The following is a 19687-nucleotide window of genomic DNA, read 5'->3' as shown; positions in this document are numbered from 1 at the left end:
AGCATGCCCTTTCTGCTAGGCTTTGAGCTTTGTAAATCTGTAACTTCTAACTTCTGCGAGACGTGCATGTTTTGTAACCACATGCGGTTTTACTTCTGAAGGTGTATGGTTCAAAATTCAAATTATCCCACACACTATCCTAGAAGTATTGACCCCCTGGATTTATTTAACAAAAGGAAAATTTCAGCAGACATCTTTCCCTTTGTTAGCTTATGGTATTTTTGGGACTGAAACATAAAAAACTAAAACTAAAAGGACCAAATATGAAAAGTTAATAAAAAAGATACCAAAATGTATTTTTTCCATAAAAATGAACCAAAATGAAGTAGAACAACAACTATAAGGACAAACATGTAATTTAAAAAAAAAGGAACGAAAATGTATTTTTCCATCCTTTTTTAGTACAGAAGTAGTAAAGCTATGTGCATTTTAAGACCGTTTGTCCCCTTTTGTTTCATTTCTCCTTCTTGTCTTGGCTTATTATGGCTATAATTTTGCACTCACTTTGTGCCTATTTATTCTATTAAGTTGGGGTTCTATTTTTTTAATTGATATATATATATATATATATATATATATATATAATAGTGCTTAAGTAACGCTCAATTGACAGGGACTATGGAACCCATCCAAAAAGGAAAGACGGGAGATCATCATTTCTTACGATTTAATGATCATATTCTATAATATTTAAAATTTTTAGAATGTGATTCTATATAACTTTTAACTATGAACTTTTAAAAAAATAATTGGGACTGAAACTTTATATGAAAGGATGGATAATCCTTGCCCATTCCTTTCACCTAATCTAATCAGGCGAAAGGATGTGTGATGGCTTTGGTGTTTTACTTTAAATTAATGAACTCTTTTATCCTTAAATAATTATTTTAATTGTTAAATAAATCCTCATAAATGATTTTATAGGAAATTAGAATAGCTGCATTCGATATAAAATCTTAATGGGAGATCAAACTATTTTATAATATTAAGATTATTTTTAAAATTAACATCTCACATAGCTCTTTGTCCATTCCTCTAACACTACTTCTACACTAGGCAATGTTGTTACCTTTTGCTTTTTACTTCTTCCATGAAAACAAGATTACCTCCTTGATGTTAAGGAATTAATTAGGGACTTGTTAAGGAGTTAATTTAAAATTGCTTTAAAATCATTAATTTGATTGATGTTAAGGAATTAATTAGGGACTTGTTATAATTAATTTAATATTTTTTTATCTTCTTGGATTAAAGAAATTTTAGTATTTGCTTGAATTAAAAGAATTTTTATTTAACTTTGAGGATTAATATAATTCGTTGAATGAATAATTTCTTGGAACCAAGCATATAACACTAAATTATTTTGTATGTTTTCTTTTCAAAAATTTAATTTTATTTAAGTTTTCTTATTAAACTCCCATCTTTATTTCAATTTCTTATAATTAGAATAATTTTCCCTATGTCTGACCTAGCTTTCATTGTAGTGCTACAAAAAATAAAATCTTAAAAAAAAAGACTTAATTTAATCTCAAAGCAAGTGCAGGAGCACTTGTAAAAAAGACTCCCGAATAAGCATTAAATTAGAATCTGTTTAGAAATGTGGTTGCGGTTGTTTTTTTAAAAGTATTTTTCATGCCGAAATGCATCAAAATAATATTTTTTTTATTTTTTAACATTTATTTTTGAGATCAGCGTATCAAAACAATCCAAAACATATAAAAAAATTAATTTTTAGCAAAAAAATTAAAAATTTATGGAACGATGCCTTAATCTAAAAAATAACAAGGAATTCGCAGCAATTTGAAGTTCGTTTTGATTTATCTAGAAGAGTTAATGAGGTAATGTATTCTAATATTTTTTTAATGGTTTTGATGTATTTATTTTAAAAATCAATAAAAAATTATGAAAAAAAATTATTTTAAAATATATTTTGAATTAATTTTTTTTTTAAAAAAACTTCATACATAACGTGTTAGTAGACACACTTTTATTGAAAAAAAAAACCTGAATAGTAAACAAGAGAATGGTCAAGATTTGAACACAACATTTTCTTTTATTTTTTGTCCAGATGTGAACAAAAGTTGGTTGGTTTTACTACTCTGCTTTAAATGTGTATACGTGGACTTTTAAGCGTGCCGAAACACGTACCACGACGTAACGTTCCTTTGATAACTTCTCCAACGAATAGGGACATGATGGGTGACAGAGACAGTAATTTTCCAAATATAGCTACTGTCGATCTCTTACTGCGGAAGTGCAACTTGTACACGTGGGACCATTTAGGACCATTCTTTATTTCAATTTCTTATAATTAGAATAATTTTCCCTGTGTATGACCTAGCTTTCATTATAATGCTACAAAAAATAAAGTCTTAAAAAAAGACTTAATTTAATCTCAAAAAGTGCAGGAGCACTTGTAAAAAAACTGTAAAAAGGACTACAGTTACATTCTGTTTAGAAGTGTAGTTGTGATTTTTTTTAAAATGTTTTTTTACCGAAATGTATCAAAATAATATTTTTTTAAAAAAAATTATTTTTAACATCAGCACATCAAAACAATCCAAAACATACAAACAATATTAAATTTTAATAAAAAAAAATTTAATTTTTTAAAAACGCGGTTTGCACCGCATTTCCAAACATGTTTTTAATTTTGAAGATGACAAGGAATTTACAGCAATTTGAAGTTCTTTTTTATTTATCTAGAAGGGTTAACGATGCAATGTATTCTAATATTTTTTAATGGTTCTGGTGTATTTATATTAAAAATTAATAAAATATTATAAAAAATATTATTTTAATATTATTTTAATTAATTTTTTTTAAAAGAAACTTTATACATAACGCGACACACTTCTATTGAAAAAAAGAAAAAAACTTGAATAGTAAACAAAAGGATGGTCAAGATTTACACAATATTATTAATAATTCTAAAACTTGTGGCGAAAGCATAACGTGTTAGTAGACACACTTTTATTGGAAAAAAAAAAAACCTGAATAGTAAGCAAGAGAATGGTCAAGATTTGGACACAACATTTTCTTTTATTTTTTGTCCAGATGTGAACAAAAGCTGGTTGGTTTTACTACTTTGCTTTAAATGTGTTGACTTCGTATATGTGGACTTTTAAGCGTGCCGAAACACGTACCACGACGTTCCTTTGATAACTTCTCCAACGAATAGGGACATGATGGGTGACAGAGACAGTAATTTTCCAAATATAGCTACTGTCGATCTCTTACTGCGCAAGGGCAACTTGTACACGTGGGACCATTCAGGCCCTTATTTGGGTGACATTATTGAGTGCTCGTATTATCACTGTAAATCTGTCATGCTAAATTTTAACTGTGGAGTTTTTGTAATTATTTTCATATAGTTTTATGCCAGGAATCCATCATAGACAGATAAATTTCAACTCTAATGAGAATTTTATTAGTTAATATGAAGTGATTGTGTCTCTAAATCGAGAGAAGTGACTTAAATCTGACCTGCTAAACACTTCAATATTTAAATTCAATATCTTAAGTTTTTTTTTAAGTATTTTTTATTTAAAAATATATTTTTTAAAAATAATATTTTTAATATTAGCATATAATTCATAAATAAAAAAATTAATTTAAATAAATAAAAACATTAATATTTTCTTGGTAGAAACTGAACAAAACCCAACAGAACTTTTAATATTTTTTTATAAATATATTAAAATAATATTTTTTTTATTTTATAAAAATATTTTTAATGTTAATATATGAAAATAATCTAAAAACATTATAAAAATTTAATATTTTTAAAATATTTTTTAAATATAAAAAACAAACATATAGTTGCATACTTCACAATTTGTTTTATGTTAAAAACAAATTGGTACGGCGTGTGGTGTAGAATCAACCATCTATCTGATTGATGTTAAACAGAACCCAACAGCCCTTTTTCTTCTTCCTTTTTCCCTTCGTGTTGTCATTCATATATCAATTCGAAAATCCTCTTGGATGTCCTTTTTGTTGAAGATGGAAACACAAAGAGGACAAACGTCCGAAATTATGTGACATTTTATCAGTGACGGAGATGGTTGTCAGTGACGGAGATGGCTGTGTCCAGTGGGTGTAATAGCCGTCCCTACCAGAATTGTTTGTTTGCTAAAAATATCTCCTTCACCTATTTTGCAATGATAATTAGAGGGTTTTAGAAAACATTTATTTATTTTAAAAAAATAGATTTGTTTAAATTAATCATTCTTGATTTCTTTCTCTTTATAGATTTTCCATCTCAAAGTTCAAAGTAAGTTTGGTATAAAACGGCTTTGTGTCACTCATTTATCGTTCGTTATGTTTAAAGGTTTAGATTAAAAAATTAAAGGTATATTTAGAAGTATGGTTGCGGTTATTTTTTAAAGTGTTTTTCATTCTGAAATGTATTAAAATAAATTTTTTTATTTTTTAAAAAATTATTTTTGAAATTAGCGCATCAAAACAATCCAAAACATTAAAAAAATAATTTTTAACAAAAAAAATAATTTTTTAAAAATATAATTAGCTCACATTTCCAAACTATCTCTATGTCTTATGCTAGCAACATCGGCTGATAGCAGGCTTGATTTATTTATAATCTTATATCTTCTATTATTTTTTTTCCTCTACTTTCGTTTCTTTGTTAATTTATATTTGAGAAATTTTGAAAATAAGTCAACATCTTTTTATTTCTCCTCTTTTATACTTCTTTTATCTCTCCATTTTTCTAATATTTTAATTTTAATAATTTTTTACGTTGTGATTCCCAATCATTTAATTACATAAAAAAATATTAATGATTCTTTCCGCACATTAACAAAACTTTAAGATTTTGCTAAATCTATTCAAGTGATGTGATTCTTAATCTCTCTTTGTTGTTTCTTTTTCTTTTTCTTTTTCTTTTAAGAGGAGATTCTTATTTTCATATTAAATATTTCAATTACAACAATTTATTTAGCCTAAAATACATAGATTCAACTTAATTGTTCATATCAAGAGTAAATAAGATTAATAAATTATTTTAATTATCACGTAGCGATCTACATCTTGTAACTTGGTGGTTATTGCATGGCTTGACTTTGATGTTGTGGGTTCGATTTCTAAAGCAAATAAATCCCTTTAGCCGACGTAAAGACCAGGCACACAGGCCTCCTTAAGCCCATGCGCTGGGCTTTTTTAAGCCGTACCAGGTAGCACAACATGTTTTTTTTTGCCTACAATATTTCAATCAAATCACTCAGATCACATTTCTAATCTCCAGACAACAAGAAACGCAATAATTACCCGGAACCATGTTACTTCTGTTTTTCCTTTCACGTGTTCAAGACAATAATGTCGGATATGGAAGCAAGATCCACAAATTGCGTCCAGCCTCTCTGATTACATAAACGTGGTAAGTTAGTATATTTAAAAAAATTATTTTGTAAAATAACACAAGTAAAAATATAAATAGGAATCCAGTTAAAAATATTACAATATCATCTATGATTTTATTATCACATATACTATTTGCCACATGCGAATCATAAATACCCAAATCGTACCTACAACACCTCTAATTCAAATATTTTTAAACAATCTATTCTTCCATCAAAATTCAATTCATATAAGCAGCACATAACATATTCAATCATAAATAACAATTGTAGATTGATGATTAACACAACATAACATTTGATTAACAATTAAACTAATTATACATTTATTCATAATTCTCATAACATATATTAACATGTAACTATATCTAATAATTTACCTAGCTCATAAAAGAATCTAGAGCACTCGTGGACGAGCTTAGAGCATCACCCCAACTCGTCTAACTTGAGAACAAGTCTATAATATCCTTATAGGTGTGAAGAGGACCAATATCATCTCAGTTCGTGGACGAGTCTAAGATGCTCGTAGATGGACTAACATCCCTAATACTCTCACGATAAGAAATCTTATATTTCGTTAATGCTGCTTTAAGACGCTCATCTTCCCAAACCTCTTGAAGTCCACTATTACATAAATTAAGTGTGGGGATGACTGCAATACATCTCATCTCATTGACACCTTAATAGATAATCGTTGTTACTTTTCGTCTCATTCCAAATAATTAATCTATATATATACATTAAAAACTAATTAATAATTATCATCCATAATAAAATTAATTTAATATTTAATAAATATAAAACAATATTGTATACTAATCTATTCTGGCTGTACGTTGGAATGCGTGGATATCTAAGAAAGCATGACAAGGTTTCAAAACAAGCTTTCAAATCTTTTAATGTCATGGCTTACTAATCATTATGATTCGTCAAGTCAGAACATGCTTTCAAAAATATTAACAAAAAATATTAACCTCGCATGCTCCCTCCCATACCTTTTTTTTTTGGCTCCCTCCCATACTTTTTTTTTTAATTTAATCATATGAGATTTTTAATTTTTTTTAGTTTTTTTTATCTTTTGCTTCCATTTTTTTTTCAATTCCTTTCTTTAATATAAATGTTTATTATTTAATTATATCCTTGAGTACTAGGTTGATGTGAATTGATTTTTGTATTTTTTATTATATAATAAAAAAATTGACTTCTTTTTTATTTTATTTTAATTTTATTATTTAATATGAATTTTTATTTAATTTTATTTGTTTGTATTGATTTGATTTTTTTTATTTAGACCTACCCAGTGAAAAATATTTATCTTATGTTCAAAAGTTTAGATTAAAAGATTATGTCATGTGCTAGCTGTTTATTTTTGTATTTTAAAAGTGTTTTTTAAAAAAATTAGTTTTTTAATTTTTTTAATTTTAAATTAATATTTTTTTTGATATTTTTGAATCATTTTGATGTACTGATGTCAAAAATAATTTTTTTAAATAAAAAAAAATATTATTTGAATGCATTATTTTGATGCATTTATAATCTTGCAACTTCTATTTTTTATATTTTCCCCTCTACTTTGGTTCCTTTGTTAATTTATATTTAAGAAAATTTGAAAATAAGTCAACATCTTTTTATTTCTCCTCTTTTATACTTCTTTTATCTCTCCATTTTTCTAATCCTTTAATTTTAATAATTTTTTAAAATTAATTTATTAATTTTTCATGATGTGATTCACAATCATTTAGTTACATAAAAAATATATTCATGATTCTTAATCTCTCTTTGTTGTTTTTTTTTTCTTTTTTCTTTTAAGAGGAGATTCTTATTTTCATATTAAATATTTCAATTACAACAATTTATTTAGCCTAAAATACATAGATTCAACTTAATTGTTTATATCAAGAGTAAATAAGATTAATAAATTATTTTAATTATCACGTCGCGATCTACATCTCGTAACCTGGTGGTTATTGCATGGCTTGACTTTGATGTTTTGGGTTCGATTTCTAGCAGAAGCAAATAAATCCTTTTAGCCGACGTTAATAAAGACCCAGGCACACAGGCCTTCATTAAGCCCATGTGACTGGGCTTTTCAACAACCCAATGGCTGTTTTTGGGCCATTTGGGTTTTTGGCTCCAGTAGAATCTTTATAGCAACACATTAGCAAATACAAAAGATATAAATAGAAAAACTATACTTTTAATACAAGTTTGATATCTAATCACCACGAATAGAAAATATTCATCATCAAAGAAACTTGTTCACAGCTGCACTACAATGTTCTAAGCTCTAGCTGGAGTTCCAACCTCGCCACTCTCCACATGTAGAAGTCTAAGAAACATGCTCTAGCTGGAGTTCCAACTTTGCCATTAGCCAGACAATGCAACTCTCTTCAGCTAGGCAACTTTCCCTGCTTGGTTAAATTATTCTTAGAATGGTTCCACTGGCGAGGTTATCCAAAGTCTTCTATGAACTGTCTGATGTCAAAATCTACATCTCCCTTCTTATCATCTAGAAATGTATCTTTGCCATACACTTTCTCCAGTTACAACAAACGAAGTACTTTTGTCCTCATTACAGCATTGAAATGCATTTTATTTTGCCAATCAGATGCATATTGACGACAAACTACTTTGTCTTGTACCCCAAAATGCACCAAAAATGAGATTCATTTGTCTTGTTAAATAAATCCTCCTATAGCAAGTAACCTAAAAGGTATTGTGACAAATTAACCACAGAATAAAAAAGTATGAAGAACGACGAGAAAATTCGAACGTGTTGACTCTATCTTTGCATTAATATTGCTAGAAGATTTTGCTTAAACAAGTTTCCTGGTAGGGAAATTTGAACTAGAATAGCCTACCAAAGTGATGGGGATTGTGAGCGTCCTGCATCCACCCAACAAATATAATTGGGTGGATGCAGGACGCTCACAATCCCCATCTCTTTCGGTATATACAGTAATATGATGGAGAGCTTTTTCTATGCTTTTTGTTTATTTTATTGATGGGTACTTAAATTTGTCTGAAACTGGACCAGCTTGTAATAAATGAACAGCGCGTCAAATCAATCAAAAAGAGTTGCAACCCCTCCCGATGCAAAATAAAGAAAAAATCCCAAAGTTAGTGGGATACCATGACCCCCGAACCGCCAAAGAAGCAGGCCCACCATCAGTGAAGTTGCTCGATCACGCAATGATCTAAATCGTGAGTTTGATATGCTAACTTAAATTGACTAGATAATTTTTTGTTATTCTTCAAATTTGTTTTTTCATTTTGTCTTTTAACATTGAATTATCTTAATATTTAATTTCATAATTATTTTCTCTTTCTGCAGCTTATTATTATCATTTTTTCTCTTTGAATTCAATACATTTACTATAATTTTTTTATCATATAATTAAATTAAATCATCTTATTATATCCAATATAATATATGGCTTGAGACGTGGAACTTATTTTATTTTTTAAAACATGCTTGAACATTATTTTTTTAATTACAAAAAAAAAAAACACTCTAATCCACGTCGGAAGATGATACATTTCTAATGGACGAGAAAGCGCGGGCCATCTTTCTAATTTAGGCTAAAGTCCTTCGGGTCCATGTTGGTATATTTCTGTAACGATTTGATTCTGAAGGTTTGCATCAAAAGAAATGCCAGCGCAAGAACTTTGTCCTTGTTCACAGAACACATCCCCAATCATTATCCCTCCTGCTGCGTTGTCCTCTACAAAAAGACTTTTGATGGGATCTTGGTTGACTGCTGAACCAGAACCCAGACAACTGTTGTTGTTCGTTAGATTAATTTCTTTGTCATCTAACAGGCTTTCCCACCACATCCTTTCAACTTCATCAGTATCGGAAGGTGGTAATGCCGTGGTAGAATATGGCTGACAAAGATCATCCCCATATTGAGAAGCAACATTAATAAATGGAGTACCTTTTCCAGCTCTTAACCAATATAATTTTTTTAAGTTCCGAGGTCGAGGCTTTATTATGTTGTCTTTCGTTATTGATTTTGCTTCTGGTTCTGTTTGAGCTTCTCTAGTGCTAGAAACCACCTTCTTACGCAGGTTTGTGTTCCAATAATTCTTTACATCATTCGCTGTTCTTCCTGGAAGTCTACCGGCAATCAATGACCACCTGTGTAACAAAAAGTAATATGTTTTATATACATATATCATGCACAATATGTGAAATTAAATGGGTTAATTTAACTGAATCAAAAAATTTCTCTTTATATAACCTAAATGGCTTCATTACAATATAATTTGTATTGTCGACATTTTAAAAATACCTCTTTATATCCAAAAGACTTTAGCTTCCTTGTGATGTGATTTTGAACTCTCCCCTCAGATATATGCAAATATATATATATATATATAACTAAGACTTCGATCTCCCATATACTGTACTTTTCAGCGTGCCAATAGAGAAAGAAATTATATAGCAGATGGACTGGCAAAGCTAGGTCTGCACAGAGAGCATGACCTTTCGGCTTGGCTTTGTAATTCTGTAATTTCTTAGAGCCACTTTCTTGTTTTCTTCTTCCAATAATATTTCATCAACTTTCACACACACACACACACACACACACACACACACACACACATACATATATAGATAGATAGATAAAGTTTCCTCTTAACTTTTTCGCCTCTCCCCCTCTCTTTTTTCACTTTTCTTTGGTTTTGATATTGGCTGGCGTTGGTGATTTTTCATAAACAACTGGCAACAGTACCACTTCTTCATCCCTTGTTTTTTTTACCTCTTTTCCTCAATAATCTCAGATTGAGTATTTATATTTCAATTGCATGGTTTGCAAGGCTGGTTTCTTAATAGACTTCATCATCATCTCCATCCTATGATTTCTTTTGTGTTGTTCGCAATAATCTTTATTTTATATCTTTGTATTTCTGTTTCCTCATTCTGAGTTAATGTTTCTCATTAGATACTTTAGTGAATACTCTGGCTTGCCCAAAAAATAAATTAAAAATTAAAAAATCTAGATTGGTTTCAAAGCCGCGCATAGAATACTTTTATGTCGACTCTTGCGATAGACGAACGATATTTTATTTCTTTTTCATAGCCTATTTTTTAGATTCAAAACCTAAACGTTAACATTGATGCTAGTAAATATTAACTTAAATAGCGGCCACAATAGTATATATATTAATTAGATATACTATATGATATAAAGACATTTGCACTTGCCTGTTGCCAAGCAACTTGTGTAGCCTGATAATCAAGTCTACTTCGTCTACGGAAAACTGTCCTCTCTTGATATTCGGCTTAAGATAATTCAACCACCTCAATCTACAGCTCTTCCTGCATCTATTCAAGCCTGCAAATGAAAATTAAGAATCAATGAATCCTTTTTCGAAGCGTCCAGCTTGTTGAATATTCTTTGCCTCGTGTAGCTATTCTCAAACACGAGAGGCTATGTATATAAATATGAGAGAATCTCTTGTGATCAGAATAATCTCCCCATTTTTAGAAAAGAGAGACCAAAATGTTTGTCCAAAAGATCAGGGAAATTAATACTTATAGACCTCGGACTACTGGATGAGGATAGCCCTCCCCCGTCCCTAGAAACCCACACTGATTTAGAAGCATGAACGAAGTCATTTAGTTACCTGTTTTGGAAGGAACTTGATGCCATCTTCCTTCACCATATTTCTCAACGCACTTCCTTAGAAGTATATCTTCCTCTTCGGTCCATGCACCTTTTCTTACTCCTAATAAGCTTACCATAGTGCCTCTTACGTAGTCTATGCCCGCCTAATTAAGGCTAGCAAGTCTGCAAGATATATACACACACGGGAAGTACATTTGCATGTTGATCACTGACTCCAAGCTATCATATATAAAGTACTTTTCTCAGCTCAATGTTGTACTTTCTTTTTTTGGTAATAATCTAGAAATTTTGTAGTTTCTAACTACAGCGACGTGCATGGTTTGTAGCCACAAGATTTCACTTGATAATTTGCCATACTCTTCATGGCACTGGCCATTCAATAATACATGGTTTGTTTATATATATATATACAATATGGTTTGTATTATACATCAATCGATTAATATATAAAGAAAGGGTGTATGGTTCAAAGGATGGAAACGGTTTCTTGCATTCATCAGCTACCAATCCAACAATTCCAAAACGTTAAATTAACTTTTTCCCACCCTGACTGGAGTCTTATCCATTTGGTTATAAGTGCTCGATAAATACTAGAAGACAAAATTACATGATCTTTCAAACTAAAAATCACTGCTCAACTAAACACCACGTTTGGTTACTCTAATTTTTTTTTAAAAAAATAAAAATGAACTGTGTCCGAACAGTACAACACTGTATTGATGAGGACGGAAAAGCCTGCACGGTGGTGCAAGTTGTCCACTAGAACTTGTGCCTCAACTGCCTCAACTAACAATCAATAGGTAGCTTTATGATCCATCCAAAAAGCAAGACGGAAAATGATCATTTCTGACTATATGTTGCACTTAGCAAGAAACAAATTGGCTTGGCCTACGATGGGGACCATTCCGAAAACTGCAGATCAGGTGCTGATTAAGAGCGTGTTTCGCAGTGTGGTTGCGGGTGCTTTTCAAATAACTTTTCGTGCTAAAATACATGCCAACGATGTTTTTTTATTTTTTAAAAATCATTTTTAATATCAGCACATCAAAACAATCCAAAACATACAAACTATATTAAATTTTTTTTTTAAAAAAAAAAATTTCAAATTTTTTAGGAACGCGGCCACAGCCGCGTTCCCAAACGGTGCCTAAGTGGGATGGTCATGTTAAAGGGAAGTTTCGACGCCGTACAATACTTATGGGAAACCCTCTTCTAATTAAAAACCACTAGTAAAAAAAAACCATTTAATTTTTCTTTTCTAAATTAGTTTATTATATATTATAGAAACGGTAAACAACTCAATTCAATTCAAAATTTTAAATTATTAACATGATATAATTTATATATATTATACTCTAATATACCGCTTCAAATAAAAACTCTTTCTTGAAACTATAGAGACCCGTATTATTTTGTACTTAATTTTTATTAATTAGAATGAAAATGGTGATCTCAAGATTTGAACTCGTGACCACTTAATTAATGAGGCTTTAATACCTTATTAAAAAATCATCTCAATCCAATAACTTAATTTATTAAGTGAGGTATCAAGATATGATTTTTATTATTTTTAACAAAAAAAATAATAAAATAGCCATTGATAAATGATGATGGGACAATTGCAACCAATTTAATGGGTAACAATTCTAATTGCTTAGTAAAAGCTTGTTGTTACATATTTATTTATTTTCTTCAATTTTTTTATTTAATCTTTATTTATGAGATTTTTTTATAAACTATTTATTTTGCAGGAAAAAAGTTTGGGCAACGAACTTTCTCCAATGGAGTTATACGAGTATAAATAAAAAGGATAGTTACAATTGCCTTACTAATGTTTATTTGCATCATTAAATGAATTTTGGATCTTGAATTGTTTCTATTTTTAGGATACATACAACACCGACATATTTATGAAACATGAAAAAGACACTTCCATCAATCCCCCTCGCAATTCTCAATTGTGGATGGAGGCTAGATCGACTGATAGACCAATAAAAATTATTTTTATGGTATGTCTATGATATTAGCCTAAGATATAAGGTTGAGTTATAGTGGCACACAACATTTCGATCTAAACCAGACATCACTGGTCATCGAGGAGATTATCCAAGATAGGGTCAAGGAACAACTGGCTATTAAGTTGCCCAATATAAAAGCATAAATGAGGGTTGAAATATGAATAGAAGTCGAACAAGAAAGTGGAAGCAAGTACATGAATATTTGGCTTTACATTTTCCTTCCCCTCCATCTTTTTAGAAGTTTTAATATGTTATTTTTAAAAAAACGTATGGAATTTAGTTTATAATACTTCAAATTTTGTTATTGTTGCTGTTGTTTGTTATGAGTTTAGGTTTTAAAAAAATGCATTTAGGATTAAAACAACTAAACAACATAAAAACAAAGTGTGAAATGCCAATAAAAATGAAATTTCATCGGCAATGTTTGCTCTTATTTTGTCAAAAAATTATTAAAGATTTAGGCATTTTTGATGAGATTAGCAACAAAATAGTCCAATGAAAATTAAAGTACATTTTTATTAGCAATTTCATTAGCAATATTCACTTTCATTTTGTGGGTTGATTACATAAGGTTTAGGAATTCTCAATAGAATTGGTAACAAAATAGTCCATCAAAAGTTAAAGTTTCTGATGGACTTCTCAATGGAAATGGATGATAAAATCTAATTTTTTAACTTAGAATATTTTGTTAACCATTCTATTAATAAATAAAAGAAGTTGTTGGTAGAACCACCAACAGAACACAAATCCTCGATAAGCAATTTGTTGATGACATGTTTTTTTGGTAGTGCTATTGGTATTTGAAATGTTAAAAAAGTTTTTAATTTTAAAACACTGATGACATATTTTATTGATGTTTTCTAATATTTTTATGGTTAATTATGGAAACCAAAAAAAAAAAAAAACTATTCAAAATGAACAATAAATCCCACTGTGAGGGGGTAAAGTGAAACCCATCTCATTTAGTATAGTATATAAGTAGTAATATGATGCGGACCTTTCTCTATATTTTTTATTTATTTATTTTATTGATGGGTATTTAAGTTTTACTAAAACTGCACCAGCTCTTAACAAACAATTAAACAACGTGTCAAATCTATTAAAAAGATATGCAACCCTTTAAATGCAAAGAAAGGACTAAATTCCATAGTTTTGAGGGTGAGTTTTAATTAATTTATTTTTTTGTTAAAATTTAAAAATTATTTTTCATCAAATTAATTTTTTATATATTTTTAAATTTTTTTAATGTGTTAATATTAAAAATAAATTTTAAAAAATAAAAAAATTATTATTTTAATTTTTTAAAAAATAAAAAAATATTTTAAAAAATAATTACTATTATACTCTAAAATATCCTTTTAATAGACAAGACACAACAACCAAAGAAACAGGCCCACCGCGACAACTCTCCCCCTAGTCCACCTGCCATCAACTAAGCTGCTCGATCGCACAGCGCCCATGCCACAGCTTAGCAATGGCCTCAGAAGGTCCCAGGCGCAGAGAAGCCACCAAAGTAGCTCGGCCCACCACGCAAGAACCAAAAAACCGACCCAAACAACGCACCCCAAAATGAAAAGAGCAAGAGAAGAAACTGATCAACAATGACAAAATCCATGGCGCCCAGTGTATTTATTAACTTAATTCTTTTCAAATATTTAATGTTCTTTTTCATTGAAATGTAAAAAATAAGTAAATTGAAAGGAGAATTTAACTAGAATTATTGAATTATCCATGATCAACATCATTTAAAAAACTATTTAATTATTTTTTATACTTAAAGAACTAATTAGTTATTTTCCCAAACTCTTTCTTTTTCTCCTCTACTTGCATTTGGAATTCATAAAAAGAAAAAATACAGTGTACAGAGAGTGACTAATATATCCTATTAGTTACTTTATCTACTTAAGCTACAAGGAGAAGGAAGAATAATATATTAATGTGGCACCAAATATTACAACATTATAGACTAAAGTCCTTCAGGTCGTTGTTGATCTAGTTCTGTATTGATTAGATTCCGAAGGTCTGCATCCAAAGAAATGTCACTCCAACAATTTTGTCCTTGTTCATAGAACACGTCCCCGGTTTTTATCCCTCCTGGTGCGTTGTTCTCTACAAAATGACTTTCGCTGGACTCTAGGTAAGCTGCTGCTGCTGAAACAGAACCCAGACAACTACTGTTGATCGTTAGATTAATTTCTTTGTCATCTAACGAGCTTTCCCACCATAAACTTTCAACTTCATTAATGTCGGAAGGTGGCGATACTGTTGTATAACATGGCTTACAAAGATCGTTCCCATATTGAGAACCAACATTAATAAGTGGAGCACGTTTTCCTCTTAACCAGAATAAATTTCTGAACTTCCAAGGTTGAGGCTTTATTATGTTGTCTCTTATGATTGATTTTGCTTCTGGTTTTGATCGAACTTCATCAGTGCTAGAAATCACCTTCTTACGCTGGTTTGAGTTCCAATAATTCTTTACATCATTCGCTGTTCTTCCTGAAAGTCTACCAGCTATCAATGACCACCTGAGTCACAAAAAAACTAATTAAAATCAATATTCAAAAAATAGTTATATCTTTAATCAAAAAACATTTGACGCTTATTGAATATTTAAGGTTCGTATATAATATATTTTACAATCAATTGTTAATATTACAATAAGAAACACTAATACTATTTGTAAATAATGGCATAATTGGATAACTATTTAAACATAATTTTAATAATCTCTTTTAAAATGGTTTAATTATAAAATACAAAATAAAAAATTAATAAAATAAAAAATTGATGGGCTAATCATTCATGAGCTAGAAGTTTTTGACCTGCATGCCTCGTTGATAATTATAGCCCAAGCTTGAACCTGAGTTTTTTATTTTTAAAAACGGATGATATATTGTTTGCCTTTTATTTTATTTTTTTAAGTGAACGGGATGCATCACTGATTTTTTTACGTTGTCTGTTTATAACTTTTATAATTGTTGAAAAATTAGGATCTAACTTTTGTGATTAAAATCCAGATTTCAAGCATTTTCACCTTAAAAAAACATTCTATAAACATTCAAGCCACGTGTTTTAGAGCGAAACACATTCTAATTATTCTAAAAATAAAAATTCAAATTAATTAAAAAAATATTAAACCCCAATTTATTTTTTCAGCATCATTGAAAGTAAAAATCACCTTTATTAAATTGTTTTTTCAAAGACGAATCTATACATCCGAATTGAAGTTATTTGTGATTGAAATCTACCCACATGAGAATTTGAAATTTATTCACCCGAGAGCTTTCTTTCTTCTAAAATGTAGATCCCTTTTAATTTAGGAACTGAAATGAAAAAAAAATTGGTACTGAATAAAAAGAATCTCAAATGTATGGGACCAAATATAGAATAAAAAAACTATTAGGATTAAAGTGTAATTTTATATGCATCTTGAATAGTATACATGGGGAAAGGCTTTTATGTTTTGTCAATGTCAATTTATTTAATCCCTATTTTTATTTTCTAAAAGTATGAGAAATTAAATAGTGGAAAATTGACCTATGATTTAATATTCTAAACATGATAACATGCAACTTAATGAGAATAAGAAGTTTAAGAGCGACTAAATTGAAAAAAAAAATAAAGTTTAATGATCAAGTTAAAATACATTAAAAAAATTTGAGGGCCTAGGAAGGAAATTTGCCCACCAAATAGTGCTATGAATGGTGAAATATGTTAATTTGTTAATAATATTATAGCACAAAATCACCAATCTCTTTTACTTTATTTTTTAATAACGTTAATACTCTAATATATTTAGGCTGGTGCAAGTAATATTGCAATATTGTTAATTAATTTGTAAAACTCTTGATAAAATATCTTTTTTTCTAATATAAATTCTTGAGAAAAGTTACAGGCATCCATATGCTCATTGATGCTAGAAGTGTCTTTTTTTTTTTTAATATGTTATCTGCTCATCATTTTGTGATATATATGTGCACGCCGTATATACTATATAGTGCAAATGACCTCAGCCAACACCAATAGTTCTGAGAGAGAGACATTTTCACTTGCCTATTGCCAAGCAACTTGTGTAGTCTGATAATCAAGTCCACTTCGTCCACCGAAAACTGTCCTCTCTTGATATTGGGCTTAAGATAATTCAACCACCTCATTCTGCAGCTTTTCCTGCATCGATTCAAGCCTGCAAATGCAAATTAAGAATCAATGAATACTTTTTCGAAGCGTCCAGCTAGCTAGTTGAGTATTCTCAAACACGAGAGATAATATATACTCGATCGACACAGCATATAAACACGAGAAAATCTCTCGTGATCAGAATGATCTCCCCATATGTTTGTCCAAAAGACGAGGGAGATACTTATAGACCTTGGACTAGAGGATGAGGATAGCCCTCTCCCGTCCCTACAAACCCACATTGATTTGGAAGCATGAACGAAGTCATTTAGTTACCTGCTCTGGAAGGAACTTCATGCCATCTTCCTTCACCATATTTCTCAACGCACTTCCTTAGAAGTATATCTTCCTCCTCCGTCCATGCACCTTTCCTTACTCCTAATGAGCCTACCATAGTGCCTCTTACGTAGTCTATGCCCACCTAATTAGATCTAGCAAGTCTGCAAGATAGTAAATGCAATCAAGCGTACATTTGCATGTTGATCAGTACTGACTCCAAAATATCATATATATAGTACTGCTTTTGTCAGCTCAATTTGGTAGTTTCTAACTACATCGACGTGCATGGTTTGTAACCACGAGGTTTCACTTGAAAAGGTGTATGGTTCAAAAGATGGAAACGGTTAATTTTTGCATTCATCAGCTACCAATCCAACAATTCCGTACATTGATTGGAGTCTTCCATTTGGTCATGAGTGCTCGATAAATACTAGGAGAGAAAATCACGTGATCCTTTTATGTGTAAATTTGCATATTTGATTTAATGTTATGATTTTATCTGTGGATTTTTTTGTTCATATTCTACATATGGTTTTGTGATTTACTTTTTATGTTATAATCTTTCAAAAAAGGTTTTATTTTTTTAAAGAAACTGGTAGAACTATTCAGAATAGGAGCCAGTAGTAGTTTCTCATTCTTCAGCTACCAGTCCAACTATTCCAAACCGTTAATTAACAACGTTTTCACTCCTCGACTGGAGTCTTCCATTTGGTTATCAGTACTGCTCAATGAAGACTAGGTCACAAAATTACAAGATAATTTGGGAGAACCCCACTTCCAATCAATTCTCTCTTATTATATCAAGCTTAAAATAATAATGGTTAAAGTATCAATTCAATTCAAAAGTTTAAATTATTAAGTGGGGTTGTAAAATATAATTTATATTATTCTCTAACACGTTTCTTCAAGTAAAAGTTCTTTGGATTAAAAATAAAAATAGTAAAATTTAAACTTGTGACCGCTTGATCATTAATGATCTAATATCATGTAAAATAATCAATTCAACTTAAAAACTTAAATTGTTAGATGAGATCCTAAAATATAATTTATATTATATTCTTTAACAATAGTGAATATAAACAAGTTTTAAATCCAAATATAAAATTATTCATTGCAGAGATGGATATTGAAAAACAATGCCAAGTACCCATAAAAATGTTGGAATATCAACGTAAAACATTGCAAATTTGATGATTTTTTTTTTCTAAATCTCACCATATATGCGAAAGAACTAGGAAAAAAATAATCTGAATCCACCTTGGTTTATTCAGAATTGAAAATATATGGACAACCGACATTAATGAAAATATGTCATCATCAGATTAACGGTCCTTAAATTTTTCTGTCAGTGCCCGTGCAATAAAAGCATGATATATATATATATATATATATATATATATATATATATATATATATATATATATGCACTCGAGATTTCTGAGCTTATAGAATTTTCAAAATCATAAAAAAAAATTTAAGACCTATTACAGGCATAATTTCAAAGACCTGTTAGCTTTTATTCACAATTGCAAAGCAAAAATAGTTTCTTTATGTGCTTTTTAAGACCCTTTGTCCCCTTTTGCATAATTTCTTTCTGTTGTCTTGGCCTATTACAGGCATAATTTTGCATTGACTTTGACCCTCCTTCAGTTACTCTCAACTGAAAAAGAAAAGAAAAGGACAACAAACAAGTGTGCCAGAGCAATAATGTTTCATCTCCCGAGTGGACCTATGGTGCAAATTGTGTAACACTCATTCTGACCGAAAAACAAACACTCATTCTGAGCTGTGCGGTGCAAAACCTATGGTGCAGATTGTCTAACGTTGTTGTACATGGAATTGCGGTTTATTTCAGTTTAAAGTTTTTTTTAATTTAAAAATGTATAAAAATAATTTAAAAAATATATAATTTTCAAATATTATAAGTGTATTTGAGAGTATAGTTGTAGTTACTTTTAAAAATATTTTTATTTAAAAATATATTAAAATAATATTTTTTTATTTTAAAAATTATTTTTTATATCAACACATCAAAATGATCTAAAAATATAAAAAAATATTAATTTAAAAAAATAATTTTTTCAAAAATATTTTTAAATCAAAAAAATCAACAAGATATTTCACATACTATTACTGGAACCAATGGTAGGATTATGAAAACATGGTTAAACGAAAAACAAAAGGCTTTATTCATACA

The 19687-nt window shown here is 29.6% G+C and overlaps 2 protein-coding genes across 2 annotated transcripts; both read right to left on the bottom strand.

The window, feature by feature from the left end:
* Positions 1-8810: 8810 nt before the first annotated feature.
* On the bottom strand, positions 8811-11201 carry LOC133671716 (transcription factor MYB1-like). Its single transcript, XM_062092561.1, has 3 exons — positions 11013-11201; positions 10591-10720; positions 8811-9519 (listed from the first exon to the last, which is right to left on the bottom strand). The coding sequence occupies exons 1-3, from the start codon at positions 11128-11130 to the stop codon at positions 8961-8963; spliced, it is 807 nt and encodes a 268-aa protein (XP_061948545.1). The 5' UTR covers positions 11131-11201; the 3' UTR covers positions 8811-8960.
* Positions 11202-14940: 3739 nt separating this feature from the next.
* LOC133670370 (transcription factor MYB1-like) lies at positions 14941-17690 on the bottom strand. The gene is made up of 3 exons (XM_062090859.1): positions 17488-17690; positions 17089-17218; positions 14941-15560 (listed from the first exon to the last, which is right to left on the bottom strand). The coding sequence occupies exons 1-3, from the start codon at positions 17603-17605 to the stop codon at positions 14999-15001; spliced, it is 810 nt and encodes a 269-aa protein (XP_061946843.1). The 5' UTR covers positions 17606-17690; the 3' UTR covers positions 14941-14998.
* Positions 17691-19687: the final 1997 nt, after the last annotated feature.

This window comes from Populus nigra, chromosome 13, assembly GCF_951802175.1.
Source record: "Populus nigra chromosome 13, ddPopNigr1.1, whole genome shotgun sequence".
NCBI classification, from domain to species: domain Eukaryota; kingdom Viridiplantae; phylum Streptophyta; class Magnoliopsida; order Malpighiales; family Salicaceae; genus Populus; species Populus nigra.
This window is presented reverse-complemented; position numbering and strand designations above follow the sequence as displayed.